The sequence below is a fragment of the Pseudonaja textilis genome, chromosome 5 (genome assembly GCF_049901715.1).
Source record: "Pseudonaja textilis isolate UNSWEBS1 chromosome 5, rPseTex1.2, whole genome shotgun sequence".
Lineage (NCBI taxonomy): Eukaryota > Metazoa > Chordata > Lepidosauria > Squamata > Elapidae > Pseudonaja > Pseudonaja textilis.
In genome coordinates, this window is record NC_141994.1 from 20,213,757 (window position 1) to 20,229,018 (window position 15,262).

General features: G+C 40.9%; 1 protein-coding gene across 3 annotated transcripts in view; it reads left to right on the forward strand.

Moving 5' to 3' along the window:
- The window catches only part of LOC113437152 (fatty acyl-CoA reductase 2-like), a 67,915-nt gene extending 56,821 nt beyond the window's left edge, over positions 1-11,094 (forward strand). For all 3 annotated transcript variants that reach the window (XM_026702023.2, XM_087934243.1, XM_026702032.2), the window contains 5 exons: positions 579-646; positions 2,678-2,849; positions 4,140-4,269; positions 8,164-8,291; positions 10,801-11,094. In XM_026702023.2, coding sequence (XP_026557808.2) covers positions 579-646; positions 2,678-2,849; positions 4,140-4,269; positions 8,164-8,291; positions 10,801-10,963 — 661 coding nt within the window. In that variant the 3' untranslated portion in view covers positions 10,964-11,094. The remainder of the gene's footprint in view (positions 1-578; positions 647-2,677; positions 2,850-4,139; positions 4,270-8,163; positions 8,292-10,800) is intronic.
- Positions 11,095-15,262: the final 4,168 nt, after the last annotated feature.

The following is a 15,262-nucleotide window of genomic DNA, read 5'->3' on the forward strand; positions in this document are numbered from 1 at the left end:
ACATGAATTGAAGACACACAGCAAGAAAAAATCACAAAGTATCAGGACTTACAAATGGAAGTTGAGCGACTTTGGAAAAAGAAATCCTGTGTTATCCCAATTGTAATTGGAGCCTTTGGAGCAATGCCTAAAGGGCTACCTCGCTATTTGGAAATTTATCAGACTTGAATACCCTGATTCTACAAAAAGACCATCCTATTTGGAACAGCTTATATCCTCCGACGCTACGTGAACAGTTCCTAGGTCCTTGGTTAGGACTCGAGCTCTTGAGCCCCAAAGGCTGTGAATCTCACTAAAGATTAAACAACAACAACAACAACAATAATAATAATAATCACAAGTGGTTGAGATCAAAAAATTGTCCCCTTTTTTTGAGTATTGAGATTGCCAGAGATAGTATAATGCAGCTTCAATCAACAGCCTCATCCTGACCTTTCTGACATGCTTTTCAAACACCTCTCATTTTGCTATAACTTTGTATGTCTATCCTCCCGTTTATATATCCTTATAATAAATAGAGTATTCATACATTTGGTGCATTTTGTGAATTCTTGGCCTTTTATTTCTATCCTTTTCAGGCCCAAATCGCCATTGATTTACAACTGTACCTCAGGTAGCCTCAACCCATTGTCATGGGGAGAATTGCGTGAGTATTTTTTTTATTTTATTTTAAGAATTAAGAATTAAGAAAATTCCACCGGATTATTTTGGTTGGAAGTCATCCTTTAACCGCTTGTCTCACCGTTGAGATTTCAAGGGCCACCATTCTCATTGTGGATAAAAGAACACAGGGTGGTGTTCTTCCCAAGATTCAGTTAATATAAGCTTACAGTGAAGTTACAATGTCTATCTGTGTAGAAATACCTTGCAAGTAGCCCAGTGATTTATTTTATTTTTATTTGTAAATCTCTAAGGCTACTTTCTTCCTAATAGGAAAGCAGTGGCCTTAGACATCGACCAAGTAAAATAAGGGAGGCAAAACATTTTTCGTAACATCATAATAACAATAATAATTAACAAGACCGGTGGTTGGGGGAAGAGCCATTTTCTTTTCTGACAGGGAATTATTCCTCTTTCTTCAGCTCATCTACCTCATGTGCAGTGATGCGTTTCCAATTTTTTTCTACTGGTTCAGAGAGAGCACTGTGTGTGTGCGTGAAGAGCTCAACGCTGTATCAACGCTGATGAGCTGTGCTGTTTTTTGCCTCAATTTTTTACCTCAGTTTTTTACCTCAGTTGAGGCGTGGCAATCTGCTCTGCCACGCAAATCAGCGTGGCCAGCCAGAGGTGGTATTTGCCATTTCTCAGAACCAGTTAAAATTTCTGCTATCGGTATGCCAGAACTGGTCTGAACCGGTTGAATACTACCTCTGATCATATGATTGGAAATTACATCTGTTTTCTTTGATGTTCAAAGTATAGTATATAAAATCATACATTGCAATGTCCTACCTGTCAATGAATACTTCAGCTTCAACCATAACAATACAAGAGCAAACAATAGATACAAACTCAAGGTTAATCACACCAAACTTGATTGCAGGAAATACGACTTCAGCAACAGAGTGGTCAATGTCTGGAATACTCTACCTGACTCTGTGGTTTCTTCCCCAAACCCCCAAAACTTTAATCTTAGACTGTCTACTATTGACCTCACCCCTTTCCTAAGAGGTCTGTAGGGGGCATGCATAAGCGCACCAACGTGCCTACCATCCCTGTCCTATTGTTTCTTTTATTTTTCTTACATGTATCCATGTATTCATAATTATGTTTTTACTTTTTACTTTTACTATTAAATAAATAAATAATCTTTATTGAAAATTTAAAACATTAAAATACAAAATACAATACAGATATTTAAAATGAAAATGTTGTGTATATTACAATCCATTTTGACAATACTTACATTTCAATTGTTATTCCAATGTATATTTTATACTCCTAATTGTTCTTATATACAATATATACCTCTATTTTTCTAACTATACATTCCTTATTTATTTGATTGCTTGTTTCTATTATTTATCTAATGATACCAATTTTCCCAAACTGTATAATAATCTGAGTCTTCCTTCTCTTTTAATTCTAATGTAAGTTTGTCCATTTCAGCGCAATCAATTTTTTTTTTGGATAATTAAGCTATCTTAATTAGAATCTTCTTTCAGCCTCGAATCTCTTTTCCAACACTATGTGAGTGCTAATCTTGCTGCTGTAATTATATGAAGGATTAGATATTTTATCTCTTTTGTATAATTCCCTTTGATAATTCCCACAAGTATTTCTGCTTTAAATTCTATTGGGACTTTCACAATTTCCTTTAACCTTTAATTTCCTTTAATTTTTGTATTTTAGTCCAATATTTCTTAATTTTCAGACACAGCCACCAAATGTGATAGAACGTAACCTGTGATTGCTTACATTTCGAACGATTTGGGCTTAAATTAGGATACGTTTTAGCCAATCTTGAGGGGCTAGATACCACTAGTAGCACATTTTATATTGGTTTTCTTTATATGCCGCTGATTTTGTTATTGTATAATTTTTTTCCAGATATTTTCCCAGGCCCAGCTGTATATTATGTCCCACTTTGCCTTCTTAAATGGACATTTCCAATAATTGTCTCTTTTTCATGCAATTACCACCATGGGTGCAGTATCTCTTTTCTACCATTCTGCAGAAATGAATGCAGCAACTGTATATGAAAAAATTCCACTGGAGAAACCCTTCAGAGTACCAAAGGCCACTATGACCTCAAGCTACGTCCTCCATCAGTACTGGACGTTTGTTTATCACACCATCCCTGCTTTTATCTGTGATGGGTATCTGCGGCTGCTAGGAAAGAAGCCATGGTGAGATTGGATCTACATTGGCGGGGTGCAGGGGGCAGTTCCAAAAAGCACCCCTAAGAATACAGAAGACATTTTTCGAAGGAGGATGAATTTCTCCACCAATTTCACAGCATTGGAGGATTTATCAGAAAAACGATCTGATTGACTTGCGGCTTTGCTTATTGTTATTATGTGTTCGTGTGTGTTCACGCAAACGCACACATACATACACTAACAACAATAACAACTCTTCTATTGTTCTGACCTAGCCTTCACAAAATCACAAAGCAAACTCCTCGTCCTGACAAAACACCTTTTATTTAAGCTAATGTGAATTCCTCTCATTCACATCCAGCAAAGTCCCGGCAAACAGTCTTTCAAGGGTGATTTACAACCACAGACCTTATCAGGCTTGGAAAGTTGCCAGGCCATTAGATTCCAAACGCAATGCTAAAGCAGAAAATACTTGGCAAGGAATCAGGAACAAATCTCCCCCCTAATTAAATGAACTAATTGTCTCCTGCAAACACCACTCCTCTTTTGCTTCTCTTTATTCCTTATGGAAGGGGCCATTCACTGTCCACCTGTGCCTTTATTCCCAAATCAACCTTTGTTCCTTAACTGTTCCCTTCTCCTGGCAGCTCTGTGCATGCGTACACTGGGAACAGGCTCCAGCTGTTCTTCTACCCCACTGATCTCTGACTCCAAAGGCAGCTGATAACTGTCAGATGGCCTTGGCTCCATCTCTGCCTCTAATGCAGAGCCCTTATCAGAGCCTTCCCCAGACTCCAGGCCTGGCCCATCTCTGCCTCTGATGCAGAGCCCTTATCGGAGCCTTCCCCAGACTCCAGGCCTGGCCCATCTCTGCCTCTGATGCAGAGCCCTTATCAGAGCCTTCCCCAGACTCCAGGCCTGGCCCATGTTCCTCCCCAACCTCCTCACTGTCCAAGTCTGCCGCCAGCTCTGCTGGCAGACCACAACATCCATATCTTTCAGGGTAATAATTCTCCCAACAGCTTACAGACAATGGAAATGATTTTAATTAAAAATGCAATCAACAAAATTAATCAGTAACAGCCAATAGTGGTTGTGGCAGCCTTTAAATGCACAACTCCCTTGGTTTCCCAGCCTTTCCATCAGAAAGGTGTCTGTAGATGTCTCTGGGAAAGGCCTTGACAATAGCCCACCTTAGATATTTGGGGATTGTGTCACCAAGATGATTTGGAAAGCACCCTCTGCTCAGTCTTTTTGAGGAGAGATGCTACAGTCCTATCTATCCATAGATAGATATGTTTCTATTCTGTCTTTCAGGATGATGAAGCTTGTCACCCGCTTGGACAAGACTTTGAATCTTCTTGAATATTTTACCAGCAATTCCTGGGACTGGAGCTATGAAAATACAAGCATGTTACTGAAAGAGCTCAGTCCAAAAGACAAAACTGTAAGCATCCTATTGAACCCCATCAGTCAAAATTAAATAATTAAAAAGTGTATTCGGGCTAGAGTGCAAACGATTTCGAAAAGGACAGATTCCTTCCTCGGAGGCCTACATAGTAGTGAGATTCAGACGGTTCGCAACGGTTCATGCGAACCGGTTGTTAAATTACCCATCCACCCCTGCTATCAAAGGCACTGGAAAAACGGGCAAATGGCGCAGCTGGCGCAAGGGAAGGAGAAGGCCGCTTTTACTCTTTCTTCTCCATAATCCTCCTCCTTCCCTCATGCTGGCCGCTCCGCTTCCCATTTCTCCATTACAGTGCAGGGGCCAGGATCCACTTGGATACTGTATGGGGTGGGTTATAGCAACTGGTTCCCTCAGGATCAAGAAGCTCATCCTGCAAGTGCAGCAGAGCTGGAGGGCAGAGATGGCCACACCTCCCACGACAGCCAACCTGACCCTGGGCCAACCACTTGTTAAATTATTTTAATCCCACCACTGGCCCTATGCAAGTGGTCAGTCCCTGTAATGATGTGTGGGAAAGACCTTGGGAGACGGGGCTGAAGAGATGTTGCTTAGGGAATGATCTGACGAAAGGCAGCCTAGAAAGTGGGTGAGCCAAGAGGCTTAGAATGGACCCTCTTTAGTTTCTCTGCCAATTATAGAACTCTCAAGCCAATAACAGATCCCACCATAAAGGGCCTAGGTCAGTGATGGCTAACCTTTTCGGCACCGAGTGCCCAAGGCACGCATGTAAACCCCCCAAATGCTATGTGCACGTGCCCCACCATGCACACCTGTGTTTGTGTCCCTGCATATGCACATGCAGCCCCCATGCACGTGCCCTGTCCCCAATGCACCTGCCCCAGCCTCTGTGCATCCGTGTGTGTTCTCCATGCATGCGCCCCACCCCCGCACATGCGCATATGTCCCCCACAAGCCCCACCCTTCGAGCATGCACGGCAGAGACCCAAACACCAGCTGGCAGGAGATATGTGCGCATGCGTGGCAGAGCCGAGCTGGGGTGACGGCTCTCTGTGACACCTCTGGCAGGTGTCTAGGTTTCTCTCTTTCTCTAGAGCATGCTTCTTCTCCAATGCAGATTTCAGAATCCAGGTATTACCAAGGCCAAGATCAAGGGTTCAAGCCTACACCCAGGTCCATTCCTGCCTTTAGCAGAGACCAGGACCAATGACACAACAGGGAATTTTAGGGCTAGAAGGAGGTTTCTCTCACAAACCTCATCAGGTGGGCTACAGGAGGCTTTGCCCCCTCTGTTATATCTTTTTCTAGTCCTTCTAATGCTGACTAATGAATTTTCCTTCTAAGGATACCTGGAGTGCTCTTAGAGCAGGCTTTATCTTGGTTGCCATCTCAACCTGGAAAACCACATTCATGAAAAGGGTCCAAAGAACAGGTCTTATCACTTGCAATTTGATCAGCCAGTTTAGAAACCTACCCAAGCTTTTCAATGCATAAAAATCTGGCTATTTACAGTCAAAGTTTCAAGAGGACCCTGAATTTTCTTCCAGAATAAAAACACAACTCTTTCCCCTCTGAACAGCAGGATTTTTCAAGGGCTCCCCAAGAATTGGTGATGGGACCATGGAACAAGCAATGCCGGTTTAAGGAAATGGACAACTATCTATAGCAGTGGCTCCCAAACTTTTGGGAACCCGGGACTGGTTCTGTGGAGAGAGGCTTCTCCACAGATCGGAAGGGGCATGATTTTGTGTGCTGCCTGCATTCCATGGATGGGACACCCCGCGGATGGGGCTCATTTTCTGGCGTGCCACTGCCCAGTTGATGTCTGTGTCTGCCTTGTTTGGTTGCAGAACCAAACCAGACAGTTATTGTTGTGGTTCACCGGCAGCAGATGCAGATGGCTGAGACCTCAGAGAGTGAGGCCTCGGCTTGCGTGTGATGCAGGGATGGGGCCAGGACTGTCAGAGAGTGGAGTGTTGCCTTTGGAGATTGTGGAGGCTGGCAGCAGTGAGGAAGAGGTCCCTGAGGAACCTGTGTCCAATGTGCGTACGCACAGGGCTGCTCAAAGGAAAGAGCAGCTGCAGCAGCACAGGCGACTCAGGAGTAAGGCTGCAAGGTAATGGCTCCTCCCTTAAGAGATAAAAGCCAGCTTGAGAGACTGAGATTCTTTGCAGGAAGCAAAGAAGTTCTTGCACTTCAAGCCTTGTGGAAGTCCGGACTATCTTGGTTTGTGTTTGGAGACTTTTGGTTTTGAATATTTCCTTGCAATTTAATCTAGTGTTCTTGGCAGCCTTGCACAACCTTGGCAAGGCTTGTTCTTATCAAAGACAATTAGTTTTAATTGCATTTTACTGTGAATGAACGGAATTCACAAAGAAGCATTAAAAAGGTTTTGCTTTTATCTCTGTTTGGTGTTCGTTTGTTTGGAACAAGGCTTGGGTCAGAACAGTTATAGAGGTGCAGATGACAGACTCAATCATTCCTCTGTAGAACTGGATCAGCAGCTCCTTGGGCAGTTTGAGCTTTCTGAGTTGGTGCAGAAAGAACATTCTTTGTTGTGCTTTTTGGATGACTTTTTTGATGTTAGGTGTCCATTTTAGGTCTTGAGATATGATAGACCCTAGAAATGTGAAGGTCTCCTATAAGAATATATACTGAATACACTATTCTATAAGAATATGCTGTTATACTGAATATACGATTCTATAAGAATATGTTCTGTACTGTTCAAAGTTATATCAGATCTTTCTATTTGTTTGCTGATCAAGTCCAGGAGAAAAACCCAGGTTTCAATTATATGTTCACTTAAAATCTTCTGCATCAAAATACATACCTGAGCTCAAAATTTTCTCATTTTGTTGCATGTCTACCAAAGATGAAAAATCTTCCCTCAGTTTGATTGCATTTCCAAGCAATATTTGAATATTATACTTTTTTTGACAAATTATCTGTTGTTATTACCAAGGATATATCACTTTATAGAAATTCCCGTTAAGGTTAGAATTCAATTGAAATTTCAACCCTTTCTTCCACATAGTCTTCCATTGATCCAGGTGTATGTTATATCTAAAAAATTTGGCCATTTTATCACATAATCATTAACTTGTCTAACTGGTTTCCATAAAAGTGTTTACATCTTAACAATTCTATGTTCATCATTTGTATACAGCTCATTTGTCTTGTTATTAAGTTAAATTTTGGGAAAGATTTGGCAAATTAGCCAAATTAGTTATTATTATTATTTTTGTTTAACTATCATTTCCCTTCTAAAAAAAAGGCTTGTTGGGGTGGCAACCATACAGCAGGATGCTAAAGAAAAGGGAGAGGGTTCAAACTACCAAATTTGAAATTGTATTTTGCAGCTTGCTATTTAGTTTGGATTAAAGAGTAGGTGACTTTAAGAATTGGGATCTTATTAGAATTGGAAGCACATGATTTAAGATTTCGATGGCATGGAATTTTAGGAGACAATTTTGTTGTATGCCTATTCCTAATTTTTACTATGGTACATCTAATAAAATGATTTTTGATATCTGTATTTCACCTTTGTCATTCCACAAATAACCATGGCATCCAAATCTTGAATCCAATTCTAATAAAATCCTAATTCTTAAAGCCAACCTACTCCTTAATCCAAACTAAATAACAAGCTGCAAAATACAATTTCAAATTTGGTAATTTGAACCTTCTCCTTTTCTTTAGCATCCTGCAGGAGTTTGTATTTAATTCTATGTTCCTTGCCTTGCCAAACAAATTTAGAAATATCCTTTTGCCATTGCTTGAATGGTACATCAGTATATCAATACAGGTATTGTCCAGAAAAAGACATTTCTTATAATGTTGACCATAAAATCAAGAGTGGAATAGTCCTTTTCCTCCATTTTAAGTAGTCTTCTTTCTGCTTGATTCCAGTTGTTCTACTTTGATATTTGCCAATTGACTTGGTCAGAATATGTGAAAAATTACTGCTTAGGAACTAAGAAGTATCTGTTGAAAGAAGACATGGCTGGAATTCCTGCAACCCGACAGCACATCAGAAAGTAAGAGCATGCTATCTTTTGTGTTAAGTTACAATCTTTTATGTTAACTTTCACAGCCTGAGAGCAGAATGCTTTCGGTGAATGAAATTGTTTGGTCACCACAAATCAGGGTTTGGATTGAATGCCACATATATCTGGAATGGTATATTACCTCCAAGAAAGAAAGAGTAGATCAAAGAAGTAGGTAGCATGAGAAAAAGAACTGGATCTGATTGATAGGTATATATAATTAATGTATCTATATGAAAGTATACACAATTAAAACTGCCACAAAAAAGAGGAGCTTTCAAATTGTCTCAAATTGTATAGGGTATAGAAGATCGCCAAGGTCCCTTCCAGCTCTATTCTGATTGATTGATTGATTGATTGATTGATTCTGGGGTCAAGCTATTCTCCAAAGCACCTGAAGGTGAGACAAGAACCAATGGATGGAAACTAATCAAGGGGAGGAACAACCTAGAACTAAGAAGAAATTTCTTGACCATTAGAACAATTAATCAGTGGAACAACTTGCTACTAGAAGTTGTGAGTCAGAGGTGGTATTCAGCAGTTCGGGAGAACCAGTAGTGGAAATTTTGAGTAACCGGCAAATACCAGCTCTGACTGGCCCCACCCCCATCTATTCTCTGCCTCACATTGGGTCCCAGCTGATCAGCTGACTCTTCTTTGGTTGCCCTGCACAGGAGAACGGAGCTGGAAAGCAGGTTAGTGGGGTAGGGAGGGAATGGGAATTTTGCAGTATACTTTCCCTGCCATGCCCACCAAGCCACACCACACTCACCAAGCCACACCCACAGAACAGGTAGTACATTTTTTTGAATCCCACCACTGTTGTGAGTGCTCCAAATACTGGAAACTTTCAAGAAGAGATTGGACAGACATTTGTCTGAAAGTGTATAGGGTCTCCGGCTTGAGCAGAGGCTTGGATAGATGGCCTCCAAGATCCCTTCAAACTTTGTTGGTCTATATCAGTGGTGACTAACCTTTTGGGGCTTCTGTGCCAAAAATTGTGTGTGTGTGCCAGCACCCAGGAGGCAGTGTACCCAGCATCACCACGCCCCCTACGCATGCACACACAATCCCCACCACCACCCCCTTATCTGCACTGCGCCTCCCAGCTGATTTTTGGCCCATTTGAGGCCTTTTTCGGCCTGCCAGTGACTTGAGGGTGGCCTCTGCAGGCTTTGCAGGCCGAAAAATGGACCTGTTTCATCACTTCCGGTATTTCCAGAAATACAGGAAGTGATGAAATGAGCCTATTTTTTGGCCTTCGAAGCCTGCAGAGGCATCCCTCAAGCCTCTGGCAGGCCAAAAAAGGCCCGAAAATCAGCTGGGAGGCGTGTGCTTGAGGTAAGTTTGCCTGGGGCTCACGTGCCTGCACAAATGGCTCTGCGTGTCACCTGTGTCACATGTGCCATAGGTTTGCCATCATGGTTCTATGTTATTCTAAAAGTAAAGTTAATTTAGTGCTCCTTGGGCACTATTCTTCTCTGTACTTAAGCATTTCTCATTCCTATCAGAATAAGCATGAAACTTGGAGGAGGTTTCCCAAGGCCTGAATAGGAAGACTTAACAATAGCAATAGTTATTTAGGTTAGGTAGTCCAGGCGCATATATCATGTCTGATCCTTACATAATGACCTAAATCTGATTGCTGCTCCCATGAAATGTGGTGTTAACCTTCTGAGTGGTTAATGGTGGTTGGAAACTGACGTTGCTATCTCAAGCTGGACTGCTCAAATCTCCTATCTAAGTTGGATAAGGAAACCCCGTAACAGGAGTCTTTGAGATCTGGGTCACCAAGTCTTCTGATCACGTCCCCTCTCCTCCCTCCCGTTTCCTTAAATGACTGGGATCAGACGGATGGAATTATGATTTCGTTTTGGCCCAAGACGGCACAGAAGGAAATCCCTTTTTTTTTTTTTTAATACGATGAGTTCATCTCACCAGTGGTGGGATTCAAATTTTTTTACTACTTGTTCTGTGGGCGTGGCTTGGTGGGCGTGGCTTGGTGGGCATGGCAGGGGAAAGGAAAGTGCAAAATCCACATTCCCTCCCCATCCCACTAACCTGCTTTCCAGCTCTGTTCTTCTGTGCAGGGCAACCAAAGAAGACCCAGCCAATCAGCTGAGACTCGGGAGGTGGAGAATAGATGGGGGTGGGGCCGGTCAGAGGTGGGATTTGCCGGTTCTCTGAACTACTCAAAATTTCCGCTATCAGTTCTCCAGAACTTGTCAGAACCCGCTGAATACCACCTCTGCATCTCACTCTCCCAGCTGGTCAGTGGTGGGATTCAAACAATTTAACAACCAGTTCTCTGCCCTAGTGATTTATTCCAACAACCAGTTCACCTAACTGCTCAGAAAATTAACAACTGGCCCTCCTGAACTGGTGCAAACTGGCTGAATCCCACCACTGCAGCTGGTGGTCGAACTGGTCTGTGTTGTGAACCATCCCAGGCCCTGAAAGTTCAGCTCTTCTTCTTTTTTCTTCTCTCTCTTTTCGTCAGGCTAAAGACCATCCAGTGTGCACTGAAGGCCACTCTGCTTGTGATCGTCTGGCGCGTATTCATTGCAAGGTCCCAGATGGCTCGTAATGTCTGGTATTTTGTACTAAGTCTCTGCTACAAGTTTCTTAGCTACGTTAGAGCTTCCAGCACCCTTAGACCTTGACTGTGGCTTTCTGGGGATTGTTCCCTATGTCCTGGAATAACCTTCATGTCCTTAAATCAACTCCTGGTATCTGTCTGCTTCAACAGTAAGGAGATACCATTCAACTATTTAAGCGTTCAGCAGAAATCACAAGAGGCTTCCTCTAATTACGCCTACCGCTACTACTGCTACAGTTAAAATATTGCTGCTGCAGTGAGTGCCAACTTCCTGTTTCTACATCCATTACATCATCTCTATGAAGCTGCATTTTTCACTATGACATCTACCAGTTTGGTTTCATCCCAGTGGCCCAGCAGAAGCATGAAAATTGGCACTTCATATCTTCTACCCAGAGGGATGCGGTGGCTCAGAGACTAAGGTGCTGAGCTTGTCGATCAGAAAAGTCAGCAGTTCTGAGGTTCGAATCCCTAGCACCACCTAACGGATTGAGCTCCCGTTACTTGTCCCAGCTTCTGCCAACCTATCAGTTTGAAAGCATGTAAAAATGCAAGTAGAAAAAGATAGGGACCCCTTTGGTGGGAAGGTAACAGGTTCCGGGCTCCTTCAGTGTTTAGTTATGCCGGCCACATGACCACAGAGACGTCTTCAGACAGCACTGGCTCTACGGCTTTGTAACGGAGATGAGCACTACCCTCTAAAGCTGGAAACGTTTATCTTTACCTTTATCTTCTACCCAGGAATACTAAATGGTGTAACTTTCAGGCACTTCATACTGTACATGAATCCATTCACTCTGAATCAATTTACAGTTGCTTTGTACGGTATATCAATCAATGTACTCCTACTGCATCGAACCAAGACAGTTAAATATTTAGTTTGTATAATTAAGGTTCGGAGATCTCCTTCACTCGTATTGAAGATGGAAACCAATGTGAAATCAACCAAGCTTGGGCAGCTGATTTGGGGCCTGGGATATCCCCTCTCTTCCATTCTTTTCATGATATAATACTTTGAACCTCCAGAGATGAAATGCAGCTTTAAATACAGTTCACACAATGTAAATTGGCTTTATACTTGTGCCCTGTTTGCAGGAGACCCTTCAAGGACTTCCTCACTATACAGGACCCCAAACCCTTAAACAGCATTCCCACGAATCTTGGGCAGAGGCTGTGTTGGCTTAAAGGGAATGCTACGACAGGCCTGTCCTGCATCCACAACCATCATCATCTTTTAACGACTCCCATAATCCCTTGTGGAGTGAAGTCTGAGCAACCGAATGGAGCTACCAGAGTATTTTAATGGCCGGATGCCCTTCCTGTTGCTAATATGGAGTTTTGTTCAGCACATATATTCCCAGTGTGTCCAGAGAGAGAAATATCTGCCTCTACCTACGATCGAACTCCCAGCCTCCTGACTGTGAGGCGAGAGCGCCATTTCTAGGCCACCACACCACTCCGTCCTGCATCCAACAACCAGGACAGTTAATCGCAGTGGTTGCTCTTTAGGTGAAAAACAATTTATTTTCCCAGAACTCAAGCTGCAATGGAAAGTTTCTGGGAAAATGATACTTATTACATACTTAACACATTCATTTAGCTGCCCATCTACCCAGGGAATACTGACAAATGGAAATAAAAACATGAACCAAATTATCCTATTCCTGGGTCATGGTCTCTAAAATCACATGATCACATGCAATAAATTAAAGCACATTCACATCCAAACTCCATGAACATCTGTGCTTGGGAGAAGAACTGGTTTTCACAGCCTTCCAGAGGGCCCACAAGGATATACCTGACCACACCTCTTTTACCTACAGACACCCTAATGTTAGAAGGACTGCCAAGAACATAAGGGTCAAACTTTTCAGATCTGCTTGGTCATTGCGTATGTTATTTACAATTCCATTTTGCTGCCTCCAATATTTTTTTCTGAGTGGATGTGAATTTTGTTCCTAGAGAAAGACATTGAAACACAAGCTTTGTTACCAAAGCAGGATGAAATGTATCTGAAGCCCACAGTGGGCAAATAAAATTAGGTTCAGATGTACATCTCTCCAGTTCACCAAACTGTTAAGTAGAAGGAGCAGATGTAAAGAATCAGTCTTGCCAGATTCTGCTATTGTAAAATAGCAGAATGAAATATAGTATTAGCCTGCCTGTGGAGTCCTTGTCTTGGTAGAGTGAGGCTGACCCTAGTGAATTCCCAAGCTGATTGTGTTGTGTTATACTTCCTCCTTCCACTAATGCTCCTGCTTATTAGGGAGATTTCTATCTGCACTCTTTCAAATATTATCTGCCTCTTATGGACTAACATGTGTTTCATTTTTATTGCTTTGATAATACCCGTCATCTTCTTGACTCTCAATAAAAGATTTTTCAAAAACCATTTCTTAGTGACGTCATTTCAATATTCATTTTATAAAGTGAATGGATTATTGGACATATCCAAACTTCAGGAAACCTTCCAGATGTTTGAGACCATGACGTTAGATATCATTCTCTACTTACAAAACCCAACAATTGAAAAGCTATTGGTGTCTTGTGGTCGAAATTCCTATAGTGGCAAACACTGCATTTGGAAGAAGACAACTGTAAATATCTGAGATTGCAAAATATCATGGCAATTACAGATAGTCCCCGACTTACAACAGTTCATTGCCCTAATTAAATCATGAGCCTCAAGCCAAGCTTCAAAAGAATCCAAAAGATTTATTAGGAACAACATGGCGGAATAGAATAGAATAGAATAGAGTACAGTACAGTACAGTACAGTACAGTACAGTACAATACAATACAATGCAATGCAATACAATACAATACAATAGAAAATATGGAGCAGAGTGGAGTGGAATGGAATAGAATGGAATGGAATAGAAAATAGAATAGAAAATATGAGAGGAAAAGAATAGAGTAGAGTAGAATGGAGTAGAGTAGAATAGAATAGAGAGTAGAGTAGAGTAGAGTAGGACTAGACTATAGTCTAGACTAGAATAGAATAGAATAGAATAGAATAGAATAGAATAGAATAGAATAGAATAGAAAATATGGAGCGGAGTGGAATGGAATAGAATGGAATGGAATGGAAAATAGAATAGAAAATATGAGAGAAAAAGAATAGAGTAGAGTAGAATGGAGTAGAGTAGAATAGAATAGAGAGTAGAGTAGAGTAGAGTAGGACTGACTATAGTCTAGACTAGACTGAACTAGACTAGACTAGACTAGAATAGAATAGAATAGAATAGAATAGAATAGAATAGAATAGAATAGAATAGAATAGAATAGAATAGAATAGAAAATATGGAGGCGAGTGGAATGGAATAGAATGGAATGGAATAGAAAATAGAATAGAAAATATGAGAGGAAAAGAATAGAGTAGAGTAGAATGGAGTAGAGTAGAATAGAATAGAGAGTAGAGTAGAGTAGAGTAGAGTAGGACTAGACTATAGTCTAGACTAGACTAGACTAGACTAGACTAGAATAGAATAGAATAGAATAGAATAGAATAGAATAGAATAGAATAGAAAATATGGAGCGGAGTGGAATGGAATAGAATGGAATGGAATAGAAAATAGAATAGAAAATATGAGAGGAAAAGAATAGAGTAGAGTAGAATGGAGTAGAGTAGAATAGAATAGAGAGTAGAGTAGAGTAGAGTAGGACTAGACTATAGTCTAGACTAGACTAGACTAGACTAGACTAGACTAGAATAGAATAGAATAGAATAGAATAGAATAGAATAGAATAGAATAGAATAGAATAGAATAGAATAGAATAGAAAATATGGAGTGGAGTGGAATGGAATAGAATGGAATGGAATGGAAAATAGAATAGAAAATATGAGAGGAAAAGAATGAGAGTAGAGTAGAATGGAGTAGAGTAGAATAGAATAGAGAGTAGAGTAGAGTAGAGTAGGACTAGACTATAGTCTAGACTAGACTAGACTAGACTAGACTAGACTAGAATAGAATAGAATAGAATAGAATAGAATAGAATAGAATAGAATAGAATAGAAAATATGGAGCGGAGTGGAATGGAATAGAATGGAATGGAATGGAAAATAGAATAGAAAATATGAGGGGAAAAGAATAGAGTGGAGTGGAGTGGAATAGAGTAGAGTAGAATAGAAATAGAAATAGGAGTAGAGTAGAATAAAACTTTATTGTCACATTAAATGTATAATAATCGAAATAAATGAAATAAATGAAATTTTGTTGCATTCAGTTCTTGAAAGATAACCATTTATGCATATATCACACCTACATAATTATGACACAGAGAAACATCAGAGTCTAGTCTGAATGTATACATATACCTGGTGGGGGCGGGGGAAGGAATCCTGTGAATTTACAAGACAGAT